Here is a 23,358-nt window from a genome sequence, read left to right as displayed (position 1 = left end):
TTGTCTTTCCCTATTCCGCCCGTATTTGACCTCTGCTGGGTGATGCAGCTCTGACTCTCCGCACAGAGGGGGCGGACACGGATCTCTGCTGGGAGGTGCACGGGCTGCAGGGGAGCGCCCGCGTGCCAGCACTTGCCCACGGTGCTTTGGGCCTGCCTGCTGGGAGAGTTGTGTCGCACAGAGACAGCTTCCCCGGCCGCTCACAGTTAAATTCCCCTCCCGCTTTTCCTCTGTGTCTGACGGTCGGGAGTTGAGAAGAACAAGAACGTCACCTCACCTATTTGCGTTTTGTTTTTGATGCTCCAGGTCAGGATGGCTGGCCGGTTGGCTTCCCACGTGGTGCCCTACGTCTGCGTCACACCTTAAAGAAGCCGAAGAGAAAATATTAAAATGTAAGGTTTTCCTCTCCTATGTTAACAACGGAGCTGTTTGCTACAATGGGTCCAATAGTCACATTGTCCTGAAACCGAAGACAAGATTTTGTGGTGTGTCAGTTGTTGGCAGGAGAACTTTTTGCCTCTTCCATGCCACCAGCGAGCGCCTAAATGCGGGGGGCAGGGGTTCTCTCGCATGCATTTCGGTCTTGGGTGTCCCTTGTACTCTTAAATGAGTAAGGACCCTGAGGAGCTTTCTTTCTAAATAGGTAAGAGCTATCATTTACCGTATTAGAAATTAAAACCAAATATTTAAAATATGTTAATTTAGCCCTGGCCAGGTGGCTCAGTTGGTTGGAGTGTCAGCCCATACACCAAACAGTCATGGGTTCGATTCCTGGTCAGGGCACATACTTGGGTTGTAGGTCCGATCATCCCTGTTTGGGGCACATACGGGAGGCAGCCACTCTGTTTTTCTCTCACGTGGATGTTTCTCTCTGCCCCCACCCCCCACACTTTCTCTCTCTCTAAAATCAATAAACATGTCCTCAGGTGAGAATTAAAATATATATATGTAAATTTATTATTTAAAAATAATATAATAAACCCATTATAGGTTAAAATAAATAACATTTTCTTTTTTTTAAGATTTTATTTATTTATTTTTAGAGAGGGAAGGGAGGGAGAAAGAGAGAGAAACATCAATGTGTGGTTGCTGGGGGTCATGGCCTGCAACCCAGGCATGTGCCCTGACTGGGAATCGAACCTGCAATGCTTTGGTTCGCAGCCTGCACTCAATCCACTGAGCTACGCCAGCCAGGGCTTAGCATATTTTGTAAAAACAACTGCTTTCCAAACAGAAATGTAGTAAGGAGTTTACATGTTTACAAATATCTTTATTGTCTGGCTTAATAATAATATAAAGCATCTGGATTCTCCCATGTGCTTCTGCATTGAGGCCGCATTCACATCTTTTGTGATCTCTGGAAAACTCTACTATATATATACCCATCAAAGAATAAGAGTGAAAAGGCAGATAAAGTCTTAGCATTGTTATGGAAATAGTTTTGACCTCATACATCTCTTGAAGCATCTCAGAGGTTCCCCAGAGGCCCCTAGACTGCGCTTGAGAACAGGCCAGAAGCTGTCCAGGGCAGGCGGCCTGTGGAGTGGGACGAATCCTGGACCGAGCCAGGCGGCCCGGTCCAGGCCCAGGTCTGCAGTTGGGTAGTTATGGGATGTTGGGGAAGTTTCTTTCCTCGGCCTCCTGATTTTTACCTGTGCAACAAGGGGTGGGATGACCCTTACAATTGCTTCCAGTTCTGGGATTCTGGGATTCTCCAATCCTCATGTGTAATGGTGTGGAAACCTGTTTGTTCGTTTGTTTGTGTTTGAAGGAGACTGAAATTCGCCCACACCCGCACTGTCAGGGTGTGCCCAGGTGTCCGTGGGTACGCTTCGAAATAGTAGTGTTTGGGGTGCAGTGCTGTTCTCTGATTCGATTCAGGGGTGTGGATTAAGCAGTGCGGTTCACATGCGTGATTGTTGTGTGTTATATGCCAATGTTTGTGTATGCTTTTCACTCTCTCTACCCAAATGCATTTTCTTGTTTGTGCCTTTGAGTGACTCAGGAGTAAGAAGTGACGGGCAGTCATCTTACAAGGATTTTGAGCATGAAAATAAATTTCTGCTCTGTGTGCTTGGGTCATCTTGTTCTCTACAAAGCTGGGAAAGTTGTCATTGTGGTTTAGTAAAGTGGAAAAATTCTTACAAGCCGCTGACCTCACGTGGCAGGGGCATGCCCACCCTCCCCCACGCCCTAATACCTTCAGTCCTGTGGAGTCCAGCCCTGACTCTGTGTTCATGGCCTACATGGTCCCCGGGGCGGAGTGGCGGTCACGGTGGCTGATAACCTCCCTCTGGTCGAGGTGCCGAAAGGGTACGAGCATGATGGGAAACCAGCCGGGGTTCCCCCACGTGCTGCTGACTGACGGGGAAAGGGAGACGTGGTCGGGCCGGCATCAGTCCCCCGAGTCCGTGGCTGCCTGTGTCTTTGTTCACGTGTGCCGTGTCCCGTTGACTAATGCTGTCGTGTGTGGCCCCAATACTTGACCCAGTGACACACTAAACGCAGTGTTCTTGAGCTCCCTGGTATTTTTTTTTCCTCATTAAAGGTTCAAAAACAAAACAGAAATTCCTGTCAGGAGATAAGAAAGGGTATTAGATACTCAGTTCACGCATTTCACAAACAGGGTTGTGCATAGGAGCGAGAATTGGCCGCTGGTCCAACATCAGCCTTTAAAGCAAGTGACTGGCGGTGGTTGTGGGAGTGTGCAGACACCTGTGTTCGCAGCGCTCACGCGGTGTGCTTTGGCACCGTCATGCTGCGTCACCTCCTGTTTTAAGCTGGTGGCATTTCCTTCCTCTTGGGGGCAGGGGCTCTGTTAATGCTCTGAACGAATGCTGCGTTTCCTCTGTGTGGCCACTGTGCGGATACAAATCCTGGGATGCTTTCCTTAATGAAGGGCAGAAACTCCTGGCCCTGCTCCAGTGTTTGTCCACTGCAGATGAATGTAACAGACAGGGGGTACCTCTAAAGCGTGTAGCTGTCCAGTTGATAATACAAATGAATTTCAAATTCGTTCCATCTTTAGTCTATGTAGGGGAGACCGAAAGCATTTGCTCCTACAGCACCGAAGGCAAGTAAGAGTTTGTATCTCCAAAATGATGACGATTCACACTTTCTAGAGAGCCTGTTGGACTTGAACTCACACTGTGGCACCTGAGGCTGAAGGATTCCTACCATAACTTGTCGCCTTTTTTCTACTAACCTCTGAAATGACTTAAGATTTCAATCATGTGTTTAATACCGCTAATGTTAATCCTTCCCTCAATTTATGGTGTACTTCCTAGGGGAAAAATGTTTCTTCTGAGTCTGAATTTTAGTCTTCACTGCCTAATCTTCAAGTGCTTAATCTTCAAGTGTTAGACAAATTCAAGGTGGCTTTCTTTTGTTATTGTCTGCAAAGATAGAGACCTCCAGATAACGGACTCAGTGAACTAGGAGCCTCTCTCCGGCTCGAGAGGTGCAGCGCTCTCTTTTGGCAGATGCGGCAAGGAGTCCGGAGAGCTGGCACGCTCACCGGCAGGTCCTGACCACAGGGGTGTGAGCTTCGTCCGAGACGCACCGTCCCGCTCGGGTGTCAAACGTGTCGGTTAGGGGTCACCTGCTCCAGTGAAACGTGTCCTTTACTCAGGGAGGACACCATAAAGGCTAAGGTCATAGGAATGGGCACCGATGGTTTCTAGATGATTAATTTCTGATGGCTCTGAAAATACTCCCCTTCCCAGGGGTTAATCAGCATCTCTCTTTTATGTTTTTGTTAGGTGTCCCCTGCACGTACAAAAAGGAACCTGTTCGTATATCTAATGGAAATAAAATATGGACACTGACGCTTTCTCACAGTGTTTCAAATAAGACTCCCCTGGTCCTCCTCCATGGTTTTGGAGGAGGGCTTGGACTCTGGGCACTGAATTTTGGAGACCTTTGCACCAATAGACCCGTCTATGCCTTTGATCTGCTGGGCTTTGGAAGAAGCAGTAGGCCCGTGTTTGACAGCGACGCGGAAGAGGCGGAGAACCAGTTTGTGGACTCCATTGAAGAGTGGCGGTGTGCCCTAGGACTGGACAAAATGATCTTGCTTGGACACAACCTTGGTGGCTTCTTGGCTGCTGCTTACTCCCTGAAGTACCCGTCAAGGTAGGTGACGGTGGCCACAGAGAGGCACCCCAGTGCCGGTCTCTACTTCCCATCCCTGGTGGTTGCTGGCAGCTGAGCCTTCCCAGACCGATTCTGCTAGCGGACCTGTAGACCAAAATAGTCACGGCTGATGGCCAGCTTAGTAGCTGAAATGATGACGTCAGATTTTCCTGTTACGCGTGTTGTGTATTTATTTATAGAAGGCTGGAGAAGGGACTTTCTGGTTGCTAAACTTAGAACATGTACAGTTGAATCCCCAGGTGAAAATTGTCGGGTGTTCCTTATAGTCATCGGACCTGCGGGCTGGGCAGGTGTTCCTCAGCCTTTTCCCGGTTGCAGTCTGCGCCGGAAGCCGGAAGGTTAGACACGGGAAGACCTGGGGCTGTCTTTCGGCCGGGAGCAAAGCCACCTAGTTTCCAAGTTCCCTCTGAACTCCTGGAAATACTCCCGCCTGGGGAGTCTTACAGGGGTTTTGATCACACTGTGCCCTGGCCTTTATTGATACAGAATCATTTTTATAGTCATTGAATTAATGAATGTTTGGTTCAGAATCCTTGTGGCATCTTCTCCTTTCTTGCCCTGACTTTCTTATGCTGCTTCCTATTATTTAATGTCACTTCTTTGACGGGAGGTCCCATCAGAGTGCTGCAGAAAAATAGAAGAAAAACTCATTCTTATTTGTTCATCTCTTGGAAAGAAACAAAAAAAGATAAGCATTTTCATGTTGCCAGTGTGTGCTCCCATTGGACTAGTTTTTAAATCCAGAATTGCAACCAGCTGCGACGTTCGGATGACGGCCATTTTTCAGAGTGCAGTTGTGACCCGCCGCGCCACCCCAGGGGTGCGCTGGCCCAGAACCCGCCGCGCGGAGCAGCGGCCCGTGTGCCTGACGTTGCCTTCCTCTGCAGCGGGCAGCTTTCTCCCCCCGATGCCCCGTCCCGGCTTCGGCAGTCCCACCCGCCTTGCGTGGAGAGTCCGTGTATCCTGTGTGTGCCAGGCAGTCATGGTTTTGTCCACTGACAGCCCTGCTCTTTCAGCAGAAATCCAGGTTTTCTTCTGGGGGGCTGTCTCTTTCAGCAGAAATCCAGGTTTTCTTCTGGGGGGCCGTTTGAGATTGCCGCTTTCACCGAGTCCCACTCTTGGTGACAGACGTTTGTCACTGAGTGTTTGTGGTGAAAGGAAGGGGAGGGGGCGGGTCCTGTTCTGGTACAAGACAACAGGGCTGTCCGTGGGGGTTGGGCTTCCTTGTTTCATAACAGATGTTCGTTGTGTCTGTCTCGGGGTGTCTGTCCCTCAGAGATGTGACGTGGGTCTCCCTAAGTCTCAGGGTCCTGGCCCTCGTTGGCTGCCTGCCAGTTAGGTTAGTTGGGGAGATTCTCACTTGCAGCTGTGAAATGTTTAAGGAAATAAGAGGTTTCATTGATTCAGAAGGGAACAAGCACTCTAAAATCACCTATAAAAGACAATCGCAATGTATTTTGAATGACATGGTCGGCAGAACAAGGGTCTAAACCAAAGCCAGTGGTCCCTGCCTTGGACTGACGACGTTTGTAGGACATGATCTTTGAGCGTTTGTGCCTGACCCTAGAAATGAAACTGAAGTGCTGAAGCTCAAGTGTGAGGACCAGGAACCACCAAACAGTAGCAAAAGGTGCCTATGAGAATGCTTGAAATAATTAGCTTGTTTACATGGGCCAGTTGCTACCAAAGATCGAGTGGGACTCGACAGAGAAGATGTTGGATACTCAAGCCTGCATTCTTAACTGCATAACTTAAATTATTAAATACAAGTTAATTCAAAACAATGAGACTCTCTGGCTTTTCGGATATCCCAAGTCATGAATGAGGTTCGGGGGAGGAACCCCGTGCTTGGCACATTTGGGGGCCCAGTGTTGAATGAATGAAACAAGGAGGCCGCTAGGCTGGTGTGGCTCTGACGCCTCGGCCTGCCCGAGCACACCAGAGCCTGAGCCTGTGAGTGCCTCAGGTTGTGAAGTCCGAACCCGAGGACAGCAGGTCACCAACGGCCGGCCGGCAGCGCAGCACTCCCAGCCGCCACTGGTTTCACGCCGCCTGGTTCAGGTCGGTTTTCACTCACATACACTCTTTCAAGTTTGCAGCATGCTTTGTTTTATCTCTTACCAGTGTCAGCTAAGCAAGCCTGGAACTATCTACTCTGAGTGTCTCTTACCCAACATTCAGGTATTTGTTATAAAGAAAAGGACACTAAGGAGCTTTCATTGACTTAGAAGGTGTTTAGCAAAGAGATCTGCCCCCAGGTACGGCAGACCAGGTTAGAGCAGGGCCTCACTTCTCCACTGAAAGGTTCCGGACCATCGGGACTCCGACCTTGCCTGGCTCTGCCTGCTGACTCTGCAGAGTGGGCTGCACCCCCTTCTCCCCCTTCGTTGGGAAGAAGGGCTGCTCTCCTTGACCTGAAGGTGGAGGTACAGTGTTTGGCTTGCAGATCTCTGGACCTGCGCCTCTCCCGACGCCCCGCCAGCGGCTGGGAGGCTCTGAGAAATACCTGGGTCTCACTCCTCGTTTGGGCACTGGCCAGAGATCGGTCTGGTTCTCTCTTGTTCCCTTCCCTCTTCCGTAAGTAGGTTCTGCAGGCTGCCTTGTACATCTTGGTTCTGCGTCTGAATGTTCTTGTCATGTCATATCTGGTTGGTGGCTGAACTGAAAACTGGCAGAAGTCGGGTCGTACGTCCTCGTTAGCCCTTAGACTCTGAGGTGCCAGCGCGTCAGAGCTCGTGTGCGTCTACCCCATAGCCCCTTGCGTCCCAGTCTGCTGACCGTCCTCCAGCCCGGGCCCTTCTCTGACTACTGACCTGGAGAGGAATGCCGCGTGTTTTGAAACTGACGGGCCGTGCCCTTGTTCCTGCTCTGCCGGTTCCTTGTTTTCCTGCTCTGATGCAGCCTCTGATTCCCGACAAAGAGGTCTGGCCGGCTGACTCACTCACGGTGTCTGGGTAGACCCGCTTCTTACCCTCGGCGTGGACTGGCAATCCCATCGTGCTCTCAGCCATGCAGTGTTAGAGGGGAGGGCCTGAGTTACTATACTAATTCCCATTTACATTAAACCAGATTAACTCCTATCACAGGAGATCATCTTTTCGTTAGAAAAGGAGGTGAGGAGGTAGCCTGGGGACTTGCTCTGCTGCGAGGTTATAATAACCCCTGAGGCAAGACGTGTGGCCAGGCTGCCGTCCCGAGGAAGGAGAGGTCAGCTGTCCGGAGGAAGGAGAGGTCAGTCACTCACCGCCCGTGTGCTTCCAGCCGCTGTCTTATCTGCACAACACTCCGCCCCCCACCATCAACTCTTCTCTGGTAGTCTTCCCGTTTTTGCTACTGTGTAACTACATAACATGGACTTGATATTTATTATTTGAGAGCTCTGTACAGTCTGTCTCATTTAAAAACCTTAGGAGCAAAAATAAGGAACAATTGAGACATTGTTGCAGAAGTGTTAAAAAGTAGCTTTCAAACTTTTGGACTCTGACCCTCAGTAAGAATTGTGGGTGCGTGTGTGTCTGAAACAAAGTTTTGTGGAATGTTACTCACACTTGTTACATATTTTTCTATTCCACATTATGTAATTGTATTAAAAAGCAATCCGACTGTCTCTGACTCTCTAAATGGATTTTACTACCCATTAGTGAGTAATGACCTACAAGATTAGTATAAGAAATTACAGAGTTCTAATGTCATCTGGGGACCAGAAAAATCTGGACTGGACTAACTCCTGTGCTTTCTGTTTTATTATACTTTATAAAGTTTGTGCATTCTTATAGACAAGGACCGAAAGGAAATATGGAAAGAGCACTCCCGATGTTTACTGATCGTCTGCCATGTGCTAGGCGCCATTGTAGGCTGATGACACAGGAGTAAACAATTACTGTAACACTTTAGTCTCTCAATAAAAAAGGTTGTGTACTCTAGTGTATATACTTGGCATAATTTCTTAAGCTGGCATTTTTACCTGGGGTGATATCTCACAGATCCGTATTAAATAAGGCAAGCCAAAACTAGGGCAGAAACAAAATATCACTTAACTATACTTTCCCTCTCTCAGAATTTCCTCTTTCTCCCCCTTCTTGGGTTTGCAGGTCAGTGAGAGCCTAGAGCAGACTGGGCAAGGTCCCATAACAAATTCATAATGAAAATGTAGTCGTCTTTCAGGGTAGAGTACGTACTACTGGAGTTAATTTTCCTCCTTAAGAGGTAAGTCAGCGGTAGATAATCCTGTTTCCTGACAGGAGCCTTTGCAGCTCTCAGCCCGGTGGCTGTTCACAAATCCCGCTCGTGCCTCAGACATGCCTCCGCCTCCCCGTTCCGCCGAGCTCCGCGCGGGCCGCACCAGAGGGACCTCGGGGGAGCCCAGGTGTCAGAGAGAGTCTCTGCCATTCAGACAAACACACTTCCTTCCGTCCTCCTTCCACACACTGTTAGAACAGAACAGTCTCCTAAGACTTCCAGTGAAGGCCCACCGAGTCTTGGGAATCTCACGCATCGCACGCTTCCACGCAGTTTCTTAGAGACAGCCCCCGAATCTTGACGCTCCGAGACCCAGAGGACAGTGTCAGGGGCGAGCCGGAGTTCGTCGGTGAAAGGGGCGCTTTGCCTCTGCTAACATCCTCCTGTTGTGTTGCTCAGCCTGCCCTTGGGGGGAGAGCCTTCTGCCCAACCTGCCCTTGGGGGAGAGCCTTCTGCCCAACCTGCCCTTGGGGGGAGAGCCTTCTGCCCAACCTGCCCTTGGGGGAGAGCCTTCTGCCCAACCTGCCCTTGGTGGGAGAGCCTTCTGCCCAGTGGCTTGTCGGCTTCTGGGAGTGAGCTGGGGTCAGGAGATACGGGGTTCAGTCCTAGTTCTGCACGAACTCGCTTGGTGTCCAGGAGCCGGTCGAGTTGCACGTCTCAGCGTCCTCCCCGTCGGAGAGATGCAAGGCTGGCTGGCTCCTCCGAGGGCACTGGGCCCTCTGGGCCCCGGGTCTGTGCTCCGGGGCTCCCTGTTGGAGACAGTGCAGTCAAAAGGGAGTCTCACTACTAGGTCACCTGTGCTGGCAGTAAAACATTTTACATGGAGTAATCGCCGTCTGTACCCCTGTTCTGGTTTCTTTGCTCTTCTGCTTCGGTCGTGGCTTAGGAAAGGGGCTTCAGAATCACCGTCAGTCCACTGGGGGGTTTTGCTGGCGTCTGTCGGCTGCTTTAACAGTTCCCAGTTGACGGTCGTCGTGAGTCTGGAGGACCCTCATGCTGTGCCCGGGAGCTGCATGATGTAAGTGCCGGGAGGCAGCCCCGTGCAGGGAGGTTGGGAATCTCACGCTTCCACGCAGTTTCTTAGAGACAGCCCCTGAATCTCGACGCTCCGACCTGCAGGCGGTGCTGGTCACGTTCCCGTTGCCCACGCTGCAGTCCGGCACTAGGGGTGTCTCTTCAGCCCGGGTTGTTGCCTTATCCTTCTGTTCGTGAAAAGATCGTTTAAAGTTCTTTCCAGCCCACTTCAAGTCCTGACGCCTTTTAAATTGTTAGAGTGACTGGTTCATAGGGGATGACTCATCGGTGTCCGAAGCTGGTTTATCAGTGCGGTACTGACCTTCAGGCATTTCCGCAGGGTCAGCCCCAAAATAGGTGCGGCCGATGGGTTTTTCTGAGTGGTCCCCTGCCAGAGGGCAGCTGAACAGCAGCAGATGCTGCTTCTCAGGGATAGTCCGTAATTATCACAGGCACTTGGATGTCCACCGCTCACATCCTACCGGATCTCGGAAGTCTCCCTGCAGTAAGGACATGGCGTGACCTGTTCCGCTACCAGTCTTGTCTCTGATGTGAGGGTTTGGGAAAGCGGCTCTTTCTGTCTTTGTACGTCATGTCAGTCCTGGACAGGCCCCGGGGCGGACTTGCCAGGTGAACCTGAACCGGCTCTCTCTCCAACAGGGTCAGCCATCTCATTTTAGTGGAGCCGTGGGGTTTCCCCGAGCGACCGGACCTTGCGGATCAAGACAGACCAATCCCGGTGTGGATCCGAGCCCTGGGAGCAGCGCTGACCCCCTTCAACCCCCTGGCGGGCCTCCGGATCGCAGGGCCCTTCGGTGAGTGCCGAGGTCTGTCCCCGAGGACAGCGGAGCGCCTGTGGGTTGGCAGGAGAGGGGTGTTCACTGGTCGCCGCTGTTGGCTCAACACAAACAAAACCCTGAACCTCATGTTTCCCCTCCTCTGAGAAGTACCAGTGCGTGTGCACGGAGATGAGGGACACCAGACCCTCTTCTCAAAGAGGAGGCGTCTTCACGGAGTCGGCCTTACAGTCGTTAGCAGGGCCGAGCGGGGGGAAGTGCTGAGGCTGAGGGAGTCCGCCCAGGGCCTGGGAGAAGTGCTCGGGGACCTGTGGGACCTGCGGGGCCTGCGGGACCTGCGGGAGAGCCTGCGGGAGAGCCAGGAGAGCGTCTGCGGGCCGAGGGTGCCCAGCGGCACGTCACAGAGCCTCACTCGACAGACCGGGGTGGGGGGGTCCTAGGCACCCTCACACTCAGGGATGCCTTTCTCGCCCCATAATGTCAGAGTGTTAGGAAGATAAAGCCATCCCTCTCTGCAAAGATCCTGGGGACTCCTGGTTTGCGTTTCTGGTCCTATTGTAAGTTCATTTGACTCGCAGCTCCTTTGTTTCTGTCTCCAAGCCAAGGGAGTTCCCTTCCCCCATTGTCTCAGAGGGTGATGGTCTGGGCCTCCACCTCGCCCTCTTATAACTTGTGTCGGTTGGTTACGGGTGCTTTCAGCAGCAAGTAACTCAACACCGAAGTGGTTTAAACCAGGAGACTTTTTATTGCTTTCTTAGCGAGCAGTCTGGAGGCAGGTGGTTTTGGCATCTGTTCGGCAGCCAGCTCGTTGGTGTCGGGGCGTGGCCTGCAGCTGCGGTGCCCTCACGCTGTCCTCTCGGACGTGCGATGGCCGCGCCGGCCGCAGCGGCGCCTCACGGCGCAGCGCTCTGAGCAGAAGGGAAGCCCAGGAAACGGCCTTTCCCCCGCCGTGCTCCCGTCGGGGCGGCAGGTCTTCCTTGGAAGGTCCCAACAGGCCTCCCCTGCGTCTCTGCCGCCTCCAGTTCTTTCACCCAGCAAAAACCCCCAAATTTCTGTGACCCATCCATCATGATTTACTCCCCGGCTGGAGGGAGGGGCCTGCTTTCCCAGGGCACATTGCCGCCTAATGGACACACAAGAGTCAGGCTCTGTGAGCAAGAGGAGAGGAGAGGCTCGGGGTGGGCGAGGGTGTGGAATGAGGGCCGCGTGGGGGCTGTAGGTTCTGCTCGCCCCTGCCCAGGCCGGGCTCTGCTCGCCCTCTGCCTTGGGGGCGGGGAGAGCCGCGGGACCGCAGGCACGGGCCGAAAAGGGTGCAGGGGCTGAGCTGGGACCACACCGCACCCCGCGGTGCTCTCAGAGAGCCTTCTCCTCCCGCCCCAACCTCCCCTCCCCCGGCAGAGCCGGGCCCTCCTCTGAAGCACTGAGGAGTCTGTGCCACCGCGGGTGGGCTCGACTCCGTCACACTGACACGAGTAGCCGTTACGGATAAAACAAAACAGGGAAAGAAAGTAGGAGAGGACGGAGGGGCACGGGTGCCTCCCCGCACTGCCCGCACGTGCTGGCGGGCGGGGGGTGAGTGATGGGGGCTGTCGGCTGCGTCGTGAGAATTCTCACGGCGGTGCACACTTCCTCGGGAAACAGGAAGGGAGGCCACCGAAGACGCAAGATCGTGTTAGAGTAACAGGCAGTGACCGCAGGACGGGGACGGGCTGGGCCCTGGGCCCGGAAAGGAGAGCGGTGCCCGGGGGACGGCCCTGCTGGTCGCCCTCTTTCCTCTGGGGGCCTCGCTCCCGCTCCCCCGCCGGCCGCCGGAGCCGCCGGGGCAGCCTGGGCAGGGCATTGCCAGTGTCCCGAGCAGAGACTCTTGAGTTAGTATTTTCACAAATACAGATGGTGTGGGAGAAGTGCAAGTTAGAAGTTAATTTTATGTGCGAGTTGCTCTGTTCACTTGCCATGTTTAACAGAATTTATTCTCCTACGAAAACACGTCTTTGAAAACTAACACGTGTCTTTGAACCAAAGCACACCCTGAGTCAGTGTGAGGCGCCCCAGGCTCCCCTCCCGCAGCCCGAGGAGAGAGGCGCCCGGACGTGGGCCTCTTCCCCCTGAAGTGTGTGGAGCACTCGGGCCGCGCTCATCAGAACTCTCGCTGCGTGAGCAGCCCCTGGAGCCTCCTGCAGCAGCCGGCTGTCAGCCGGTTGTGACGTGCGCACACAGACGCCTTAAACCACCCCTTTCCCGACACGCAGGCTTGAGCCTGGTGCAGCGCCTAAGGCCCGACTTCAAGCGGAAGTACGCCTCCATGTTCGAGGACGACACCGTGACGGAGTACATCTACCACTGCAACGTGCAGTCCCCCAGGTGAGGGCCGCCGGCGCCGGCGCGCGCTCCTGCCTCAGACTTGCTTGTGCGAGAATGAGGTTCGCGTGATGGTTGCAGCTCTCCCCACTAAGTAGCTCTTCGTGTCTGCGGTGGGTGAGGCGGGAGTGAGGGTGGGTGGGAGGAAGAGGGATTCTGCCTGTGCTTTGACAGTATTTAGGGGAGAGTGAGCACAGTAGCCAGAAGGAGCAAGAGGGCCAAACAATATTGTATTTTATTTTATTTTTTAAAATATGACTTAAAAATATGGGTACTGGGTGCAGGGAACCAGTGGGAAAAGAAGCCCGAAGCTGGTGGGGAGCTGGGGGGACGGAAGGACAGGAGCCCGGGGGTGCCGGGAGTGTGCAGGGAGGGCTCCAGCGTGGGCCTCCTGGTGCACCAGGGTCATCGGGGAGCCCGTCAGACGTGTGGTTCCTGAGCCCCGTGTCTGAGAGTCTGACTTCGAGGGTCTGGCTGCATCCGTAACAGATGCCTCGGCTGATTCTAGCGTGCGTGGGCCGTGGCCCACACTCGACCACAGACTCGCGGTGCCTCGCCCTTCCTAAGACCTAGGACGGAGGCTTGGGCGCAAGGCCGGTGCAGAGACGGCCTCCCTCCCTCTCCCCTCCCTCACTGGTGGCAGAGAGCGTGTGCCCCTGTGTTGTCGTTCCAGAGCGAGGCCACGGGAGCTGCTCAGCGGGAGCTGTAGCCTCAGTCTTTTTAATAAAGGAGTGTAGGGGGGGCAGGAGGGGGGTGGGGTCCTCCCGGGAGTGTTCGGGGGCTCGGAGGCGGTCCGGTCTGGCGGGTCAGGTCTGCACTCGGTAGTGACTCGTTCCAGCGGTTGTCAGTGTCCTGTTCCCGGGCCAGTGTGCGTTCTCCTGCGTGCTCTCAGAGCGATGTTGTCAGTCACCTACTCACAGTTCATGATTCCTTGTGCCTGTGTAGCCCTTCCTGTGGTGGAACTGGAATTCTTTATCACGGGCAGTCCAGAGAGAAGTATGCCTCGTGCTGTAAGGGACGCAGAAATGACAGCAAAATGGATTTATCCCGGGAGTTGGCCAAGTGTTGTGACGGCCACTCAGCCGGGCGTGACTGCGAGTGAAGGCGCAGGAAAGGCTCAAGAAAACAAAGTGTCACAGTCACAGGCCCTAGAGGGTGGCGCCTGACAGCCGGGGCCACAGTCACAGGCCCTAGAGGGCGGCCCCTGGCAGCCGGGGGCCACAGTCACAGGCCCTAGAGGGCGGCCCCTGGCAGCCGGGGGCCACAGTCCAAGCCCTAGAGGGCGGCCCCTGGCAGCCGGGGGCCACAGTCACAGGCCCTAGAGGGCGGCCCCTGGCAGCCAGGGGCCACAGAAGCAGCACCAAGTGTTGGTCAGGTGGCAGAGGCAGGAGCAGAGGGGCGCCCAGCCCGAGCCTGGACTGTGGGTTTCTCTGGGAAAGGCGGCACGGGGCAGGGCACACAGTGCGGGACTGGCCGGTCGAATAATCTCCGTGGGCTCAGAGGCACACATGGGTGGTCCCCAGTTGCCTGGCCCCAGTCCTGGGGTGACTGAGGCAGGAGGATGTTGCCCCCTGGAACGTTTGGGCCGACGGAAGAGGCGGGGCTGGGTTGGTTCATTTGCATATTGAAGGCACGTTCCCTCCAGCCCCTTGCGGTCTCGGAGAACCAGGAGGCAGGTCTCTCTCCAGCCAGAAGGGTCTAAGCTGTGAAATGCCGTAATATGAAGAGAACTAAAAATAAAAACAGTACACAAAGAGTACTTAATTTGAACTTCTCACCTTGGCATAAGCTCTGCCACTGCATGTCGGAAGCTGGCCCCTTGGACCTGTGGACAAGCGCTCTTCCTTCCACGTTTGAGATGCGTCCGAGTGGACAAGCAGCCTCGCTGCCACTGCAGGAGTGTCACCGTGCAATGACAGGGAGCTAGGGTTGCAGGTTTTGATTAGGAAGATGATGACTTTTTAAAACATTGACTAGAGTCTGAACATCCCTGTTGAGCTGACAAAGCACCTCCCTTCCGTGCGGTGTGCACAGTGTGTATCTCCTCTGGGGCTTGTTCCTGCGGTCTGTGGGAAGTCGTTCTCCACCTAAGCCCGGGTTTTTCTTCAGTGGGGCAGCAGCTCATTACTAAGAGTCCGTTCTGACGGAGGCGGGCGTGCGATGCTCGTTCCCCCCCGAGTCACCCGTGTGGTTTTCTCCTCTTCCCCAAAGCGGTGAGACGGCGTTCAGAAACATGACTATTCCCTACGGGTGGGCCAAGCGGCCCATGCTGCAGCGGATCGGCAAGCTGGACCCCGACATTCCGGTCTCAGTGATCTTCGGGGCCCGCTCCTGCATAGACGGCAACTCCGGCACCAGCATCCAGTCGCTGCGGCCGCACTCCTACGTGAAGACCATAGTGAGTGTGCGGCCTATTTGGGTTTCCGTCGTGGGTGCGGTCTGTCCTGTGGCGTTGCCTTCAGGGACGTTTCACAGCTGAGCTCTGCACTGCGGCCCCGGTGGGAGACCTGGTGTCCCTTGTCATGGGGGTCGGGTGGGACCCACACAGACCTGCGCGTCCAGACAGCGAACTGCCACTCTCAGGGGCCTGGCCTGGCCCTGGAGCCCCGGCGCTGCCGAGGTGGGAGAGGCCGGAAGAGGGACAGACCCACGGCTCAGCCTGCCTGCGGGCTCTGTCGTTAGTGGTCCCGTGGGACACGGTGTATTTGGTTGCATGTTAAAATTTTAGTGAAATTCTGGAGGTTTTTCTCTTTATTTTCAGAATCTTTATTTGATGGAAATGTCCAGGGTGGGTCAAAGTACATTTACAGTTGTAAGTGCTTGAAACACGGAGTTGATTCTTGTGCTGTTATTTACTCATGATTGTGTTATTTTCCATGCGAACAGCTGTAAACCTACTTTTGTCCCACCCTGTACTAAGCCAGTCGCCACAGAAAGTTGTGCTGCTTTTTTTTATGTCTCACATATAGCCGCTCTCACTTTCACTGCTGAGCGCCTCTGCTCATGTCGTCATCTCACTGAACGCTCCTGCTCACGGCCCTCTGCCTGCTTCCCTTCCCAGGCCATCCTCGGGGCGGGGCACTACGTGTACGCAGACCAGCCGGAAGAGTTCAACCACAAGGTGAAGGAGATCTGCGACAGCGTGGACTGAGCGCCCGGCGGCGGCGGCCGCCGCGTGGGGAGGCCTGCCGACAGCCAGCTCCGGTCCCTCGGTCCCTCGGCAGCAGCTCGGTCCCCGTGAGGAGCGAGGGGGCCGTGGAGCCAGGCGGTCCTCTGGGCTGCACTTTGCACACGTGTTCTCTTGAAGCTGCTTGCACACTCACTCAGTGCCTTCTACAGGAAAGCCTTTCCTTTCTCCTACACAAAGCCAAATGTACAAGAGTCTCCGAATCTCACAGCTTTAATAAAAGTTGTTTGTCCCTCTGCTGTACTGAACAATGGTAATTTTTCAACTGAAGTGTTTTCGTTTCTACCTAACTTTGCTATGTCAGGTACTTTTTATATTTCAGTCTGTATTGCCTTATTTTAAAAACTGATTTCTGAGCCTGTGTTTTATGCATTGTAAAGGTGCACTTTATTTCCTCTGTCCGCTTACATTTACCATGTCTAGTAAGTTATGTAGTGCATCAAAATTCAATGTGTTTTTATGTAAAAAAACTTGTCACCTTTCTAGAACCCTTTACTTTTGAAATGGAGTGATGAGACAGCACTTTGGTTAAAAAAAATAGGAATTAATCACTAGCATTAACTTTCCTGATTTTCCTCTGTTCTCCATCTAAATGCAAAGCCGCGGTCAGCATTTTAAATGTGAGCCATTCTGACACACAGTCGCACAGTTGCACCCCTGGGACCCTTCTCCGTGGGACCCCAGTCTGCACCTCCGGCCGGGCACGGCACTGGCGCCTCGCGATCCGGGCACCGGAAGGCCTCACCTGAGCCGTCCTCCTTGCTCGCACCGGTGGGCCCCGGGCGCAGCCGCAGGAGCGGCCCTCCTCCCTGGGAGGGGGGGGGGGGGGGAGGCGTCACTGCCACCTCCCAGGAAGCCAAGGCACACGTCCTCACGAACCTCTAACTGTCGCAGGTGGGTGCTAACCGGAGTACATTTTTGCCACTGAAATATAAAAGCAGGGGGTGCGGCCGGATCTCACGGCTCCGGAGATGAATGAACTAGCTCTTAGGGTTTTGTTGTTGTTTTTTTTTTAAGACTTTTGTGTTGATTAAGTAATTTATATGCTTGAGGTTATAATAAAATTCTATAAAGTTGATTGAACAGTTTAACAGTAACTACCATCAAACATAGTACTTTTTTGCTGTTTTAACATGAGGAAAACCTCTTTGAAACTGTGAAGAAGCTCTGTGGGGTGCTGGCTGCTGAGAAGACCCCCCCCCCACCCCCCGAGAAAGAACAGCGAATGGGACTGGCCCGGCAGGGCGTTCTCGACGTCTGTTTTGCTAATGTTGCTTGTCTAGGAGAAAGGTGGTTATGTAAATAAAAACTGTAACTCAGAGCAAACAGTGGTTTCATGGTTTTTCTGTTGCATTTTTCAACGGCCGGTCAGGACCTCTCTGGTGGTTGGGAGAAGCGAGGTGGCACCACTGTTGATTAACCACCGAAAAGGCCGAATGTCCTGTTTGCAGCGTTGTGTCCCCTGCAAAGAGCGAGCAGTACCTACAAATCACACTGACGCGAAAACAGGTGATTTCCCGGTGACGGTGTCTCGCATGTCAGATTAGGTAGTTTAGTGCAAAAGGTAACCAGAGAGCCAAGACATGCCAGGTTTCTCTGCCTTTGGAACAGAAACAGCCTTTATTTTTTAGTTAGTATTTTAGATGGCAAGATTCAGACCTGTGCGCGGTACAGACAATCAGATAGTATTTTTGTTGACAGCCTCCCCGGTCTCTCTCAGTCACTCTCTGCTGGACGCACGACGGCTTCCTGCTGTCCAGGGGGCACCTGTGCAGGGACCTCGGTCCCAGCCCTCAGGGCAGGGGGGAGGGCGTTTCTGGGTTCACTTCATACCTGGGGTTTCTGGCCCCGAATATGCCAAGTGACAAAGGGAAAAGATGTGCCCAGGTGACCAGTGGAACTCATTCTCCTACTGACTTGGCTTTATTTGAAAAATGCCATCATGCCCTGGCTGGTGTAGCTCAGGGGATTGAGTGCCAGCCCGTGAACTAGATTCGGCAAAATGAGAATTATTTGCTTCTGTATAAAGGGTTTGGGAAAAATAAACAACAATTGCCTGAAGAATCCTGGAAAAGACCGGGGTGGGGGGTGGGGGGTGCCCCCTGTAGGTATTGTGACATGCTGTAAACAGTTCCGAGAAAGTTCAGAAGTTTAGGATGTGATGGAGGAAGCACCTTGCCAATAGAGAAAAGCTTAAAAAATGGTGTTAAGACACATGTGGCTAACTATGTAGAAGAAAATAAAATCAATCCGTTTCTTACACTGTACACAAGGATAAATAACATCTGAGTGGACCAGAGACCTGGTTATAAAAATGCAGCCTTCTGCGTAACTAGAAGAAAGCAGGTGAATCCTTTGTAATCTGAAAGGGGGGGAAACTTCCCTATGACATGAGGAGACGTGAACAAATGATACAATTGCTTCTGTTTGTTTAAATGCAATGGAAAGATTAGTTATATGACGCGGACCCTGGCTCGTGGGGTCCAAGACATTGTGGATGGGGAGAGACGTTCACACGGACCACCAAGTCCTGTGGGGGAAAAGGGCGGGCAGCTTCATGACAGGCCTTTGTTTCCTTTTTTGGTCACAGTACATGATGGTCCTCATTTACTGTGCACCTTTAGGTGGTTACCTTTTGCAGAAAACAAAGGAGCCAATGCCGCTTATCATATTACAGAAGAGGGATATTTGTAAATGAAAAGGGAAAAGCAGTTGAACAGGTTACACTCCACACTGGGGAGGTTTAGCATGCATTTTAGGAAGTTACAATAAGCACTTGCTGTCTCAATTCAGGGTGAGGGAGTTTTAGCAAAAGCAAGACTCAAAGCGGTGTAAGCACATCACAGGCCTGATTCCCCACGGGAGAACCCACCCGTGGGCATGGGTCCTGCGCATCTCTGAGTGGGAGCTGGACCCACGCCACGCAGAACAGTCTCCTACAGTTATACTGATAACGAACAAATCACCTCCCTTGGGCGTGGGGGCAGGGGGCTGGACAGGGACGGCCACTTCCAGCTCTGTCTCGCCTTTCACACTTCGCTCTGGGACCCTGTCCATGTTTTTCATCACGGAGAAAACAAACTCTTAAAGCTCAAAAAAACCTAACTGTCTATCACGGAGGTGTGTGACCTCAGGTAGAAGAATTAACTTCAAGCGACTTCAGAGCCCAGTGTTTTGTCTGACCCTTCCTAGCAGAATACAACCCATAGGCTGGAAAGCTGGAAGCTTAACTGCCCTCAGTAGTTTCCTTTCCAGCGATGATACTGGTGTTGCCGTATGGAACTGTGTGTGCACGTGATAAAGCACACATCGTGTCAGTGGAATTCAGGGCCAAGAGACCTGGTTAGCACCCAGGCTGTCCCCCTGGAAGGGGCAGGGGAAGGACACCAGCGGCTGGACCATCCTGGGTCCAAAGCAAGGAAGCCATCAGAGCAGGGCCGCGGGAACAGGCCGTGGGAACAGCACCCAGGGACCGACCTGATGGGACTTCGTCCACTGAAGATGGAACAGCCAGAGCCCCAGAGGGAACAGGGGGCTGAAACGTGAAATATGTAAGAACCCCTGAGGTCGTAATGATCATCTCACACACACACACACACACAATCACGTTTGGAGGTGACTAGGGCACCAATCCATTATTTAGAAAACTTCTGACTGGAACATGGAAACATGTTCTGATGTCTGTGTGTCTGTCAGGTTAACCTGGTGAGGAAAGTTCTCACGCAGGGATCATGGGCAAGTGCCAGAGAAAGGAGAGGGTTAAGAAATCACCCTTTATGAGAAGTGGGTGAGGAATGGTTTCTTGCATGGCTCAGGTTGGGAACGCTGGAGCCCGGAGATCGAATCCGCATTCCTGGAGAAGGAGCAGTCCGAAGTTCCATGCCTCTGACTCTGTTATGCGAGCCAGACCCCAGCACCAGCCGTGACGACCTGTTGCCCCCGCACCCCCAACGTGAACCTGAATCTAATCAAGACTCCATCATCGATCAGTTTGTAAAGATGTGCGATATTGGGGGACATGTTGACACCCTAAATCCAGAATGTGGGGAGTTCCACAGGACAAGTGATTCCGTTTCTTCCAGTGAAGGCGTAAAGTAAAGGGCAAGGATAGTGTTGGTGGGACTTGAGGACGGATGGATTTGAAGGACTTATTTGGATCCTGATTTGAACAAAGTCAACTTAGGCACGGGCAGGAAAGAGAGAAAATGAACAGAATGTTATGCTAAAATTGAGTGACAGACACACAGGGGTTTATTATTTTATTTCCTCTACTTCTCTGCGTGCTGAGCAGCATCTATAATAGGAATTTGAAGATGAAGGAAACTGGAGAGAGATTGGGGACCGCCACTGTGGACAACTTGGGGGGTGGGGGGATGGGTAGTAAAGAAGGAGCCGATGAGTGGGTACCAGCTGGAGGGGAAGCCTTATGAGGGACCCAGGGGATGGGTGGGGGAGGAAGGTTGGGGCGATGTATTAGCAGGACTGACGGCAAAGAGGAGCTCTCAGGCGCTGTGGGTGAGACTGGAAACAGGCACCACCCCTTTGACAAGTAACTTACAGTGCGTGGCGAAGTAAGGGCTTCATGCCGATTGGCACAGCAGCTTCCTTTCCAGTCCTCAGTCCCACAAACACACGCGCACCAACGTGCCAAGGCACCCACAAGGGGTTCATTGCAACACTGTACCATCAAGAGTCCGGAATCCAAAATGATTGCCTTCCAGTACATTCATACAGTAGAATATTATGCAGCTCTAAAAATTAGGTAGATATCGATATATATATGTGTGTATCAAATCATCGCATTGTACACCTTAAACTTATCGAAGTTGTTACATCAATAATATCTCAGTAAAGTTAGAAAAAATGATGCAGATCTGTAAGTGGCAATATAGAAAACTTCTACAATGTCTTTATGGAAGAAAAACAATTCAGAATAGTATTTCATATACAAATATGAGAGGGGACCCCCAAAGAAACAGAATTTATTCACAGGAAATTGTGGATTTATTCTCACATGTTTAAACTTCAGTCGACTTCAAAGGGCTCTCCGTCTGATGCAGCACACCTATCGAGACGGTTTTCCTACAGCTCAGAACAGTGTTTGAACTCATCGATGTTCATGCCTTCTAGTGCTTCTGCCGTCTGTTGTTTTACCTCTTCCACGTCGGCAAAATGTTTCCCTTTGAGGACTTCTTTCATCCAGGGAAGCAAAATAAAGATTCTTGGGGCAAGGTCAGGTGACTAGGGAGGGTGAGGCACGGGGGTCATGCCGTTTTTGGTCAAAAACTGCCTCACACTCAGCGCGGTGTGGGCAGGTGCGCTCATAAATCACCCCCCATCATGGAATGGGCAAACGTGCGCAGCCTCTCACAACAGCGCCAGATGGTGCACTGATCCAGATGGGTTCCTAGAACACTCACCTAGTGGGGGAAGCTTGTCCTCCATGGGGCCGCCCTCCAGAAGATCATTCCGGAGTGTTCTGGGGGCCCCCCTTCCTGCACACCCACACGTGTATAAATATATATAAACAAATAGTATGAGTCTCTGAAGTTACGTTAAGATACACACATGTGCATATCGATAGACATTTGGGGGAAGATGAACATGTCCATGAGTTTGTTAACAGTGTTTCGCTGTGAAGAGGGACAATTCTGTTGCATATGCTTTTGTAAACTTTGGTTCCCTGGGCATTCGTTACGTTTTCATGGAAACCGTCTAAAATATAGGGGACATTTGGAGTTAATACAAATGCGGTAGGAAACTACCTGACGGGGCTTCCCGGCTGCAGTGCTGCCCCCTGTGTGGACGTGGGGGCCAGACTGGAAGAGGGACGGCGGTGCAGATGCGGGAGGCGGTCCGCCCCCGTCACCTCATTACTGGAAACTGCGCTACACGGTTGTGACTGGCCAGTCTCTGCTCTCCAGAAAACGGAAATGCAGTCCTGACCGACACAAAACTGCCCTCTTTGCGTGTGTCCTTTTGCCCACATCGTTGAAGTGTCATGTAAATTAGAATTCACTGTATTTCTGTCAACCTACTAAGCTCTACCTCTATTTCTGTCTCTCCCCATCTTGGGGAGATATGCATCACTGTATATCTCCTGCTATTTCCTCTAATAACCCTCCTTAGGAACAGAATTTTTAATGCGACATTAAATTAGGTCTCGGTAAAATGTATTTGTCTGTTTTCTGGCTGTAGCCTAGCTTTAAGATCACGTAATGAGATTAGACCCAGATTTCAAACCAAAAAAAATATTTTTAGCGAGTAGTTTCCTAAATGAAAGGGTAAGAAATTTTATTCTGCCCTATACTGTAACCCTTTAAAAAATTTCCATGTCCTCCCTGAAGGCTTAGAAGGTTTCCGTGAAGTGCTCGATAATCGTGTGAACATTCGGAATAACCCAAACCTGCTTTTTCCTTCCGAACCGTCGCGTTCATTCTGAGAGCGGGGCCGCTTGGCTGACAGGCGCGAAGACCGAGAGCTCCTGCTCAGGTTGGCCACACGGTGCGACTGAACGCGTGGTCGTGGAGACAGGTGAGAAAAGCTAGAGGGCTGGGCCCGTTTCCCCCTCGGTGGCGGGAAGGGAGGGGACTTACCAGTCACAGTGACCAGGGCGGGGGCAGCAGCGCGTCACAAACATCTCTGCTACGTTTGGCGCGTTCATTAAGAGCTGTTCCCCAGCTTGTAACCTAGGAACGCTCTTATAATTGCAAGTTCCGGCAACAGAAACAATTAAATGCTGAGGCCAAGGTGCCAGGCACAGAACGATGGGTATTTTGCATTCCCGTGCCAACCCGCTTGCCGATCCCTGCTGATCCGCGAAAACCCCAGCAGGCCTTGATCGTATTCGAGACTGGAGAATGCCGCCTTCCGCGGGGTGGAGGGGCGCCGCCGTGGCTAGGGCGAGCGGAGAGTCAGATGGCAGGGGAAGGCCTGGCGTGGACCGGCAGGAGCCGGCTGGGGGACGGCTGTCTGGTCTCCAGGCGGCCCCAAACAGCTTTCAGGGACGGTCTCCGGGAGGGAGGCATCTCCTCTCTGCCTCCGAGTGACCTCCCAGCCTCGCGCGGCAGGCGGCTGGCACGTCCTCCTCGGCAGCCAGAGGCGAACGCCACACGCCCAGGCGCAGCCTGTTTCTGCAAAACTCGGGCACGAGCTGTGGACGACGTCCACTCTCAGAGCAGCAGCAGGCCGCAAACTCGGTGTGCCCGAGTCTTCGAGACCGCCTGTCACAAACGCGGAGTGGAGGCACTGCACCAAGGGACGGATCCGGCGGAGCTGCGGCCAGCGGCGGCGGGGCCTGGGAATCCTGCACCCCCACCCCCACCCCCACCCCCACCCCGCCCCACACAGCTGAGGCAGGAGTGTCTGGGATTTGTTCGGTTCATCTGGCAGTCAATTTGGATGGACTCAAGCAGCAAATGCTCTTTCTTGGTGGCAGCTGAAATCGCGATTTAGTATTTTATCCTTAGCTAGAGTCTGTCCTGTTCAGAGAGACAGTCAGAAATTTGGGCAGAAATTGTAGCAGGCACGGAGGCTCCCCTCCCGGGCTCTCTCCTTTCCAGGAACTCTCCCTCATTGCACGGAGGCTGCGCTTGCCCGGAACTCTGT

General features: G+C 52.9%; 1 protein-coding gene across 1 annotated transcript in view; it reads left to right on the top strand.

Annotated features, from left to right (window-relative positions):
- Positions 1 to 17,076, top strand: part of ABHD5 (abhydrolase domain containing 5, lysophosphatidic acid acyltransferase) — a 29,820-nt gene extending 12,744 nt beyond the window's left edge. Inside the window, exons 2-7 of the mRNA XM_045857307.1 lie at positions 307 to 392; positions 3,762 to 4,134; positions 10,069 to 10,223; positions 12,455 to 12,566; positions 14,775 to 14,961; positions 15,625 to 17,076. Of these exons, the coding sequence (XP_045713263.1) occupies positions 307 to 392; positions 3,762 to 4,134; positions 10,069 to 10,223; positions 12,455 to 12,566; positions 14,775 to 14,961; positions 15,625 to 15,714 (1,003 nt within the window). The 3' untranslated portion in view covers positions 15,715 to 17,076. The remainder of the gene's footprint in view (positions 1 to 306; positions 393 to 3,761; positions 4,135 to 10,068; positions 10,224 to 12,454; positions 12,567 to 14,774; positions 14,962 to 15,624) is intronic.
- Positions 17,077 to 23,358: the final 6,282 nt, after the last annotated feature.

Source organism: Phyllostomus hastatus, unplaced genomic scaffold, assembly GCF_019186645.2.
Source record: "Phyllostomus hastatus isolate PE091 unplaced genomic scaffold, TTU_PhHast_1.1 phas_scaffold_129, whole genome shotgun sequence".
NCBI classification, from domain to species: domain Eukaryota; kingdom Metazoa; phylum Chordata; class Mammalia; order Chiroptera; family Phyllostomidae; genus Phyllostomus; species Phyllostomus hastatus.
Note: the sequence above shows the minus strand (reverse complement) of the source record. Positions and strands in the feature narration are given on the sequence as shown.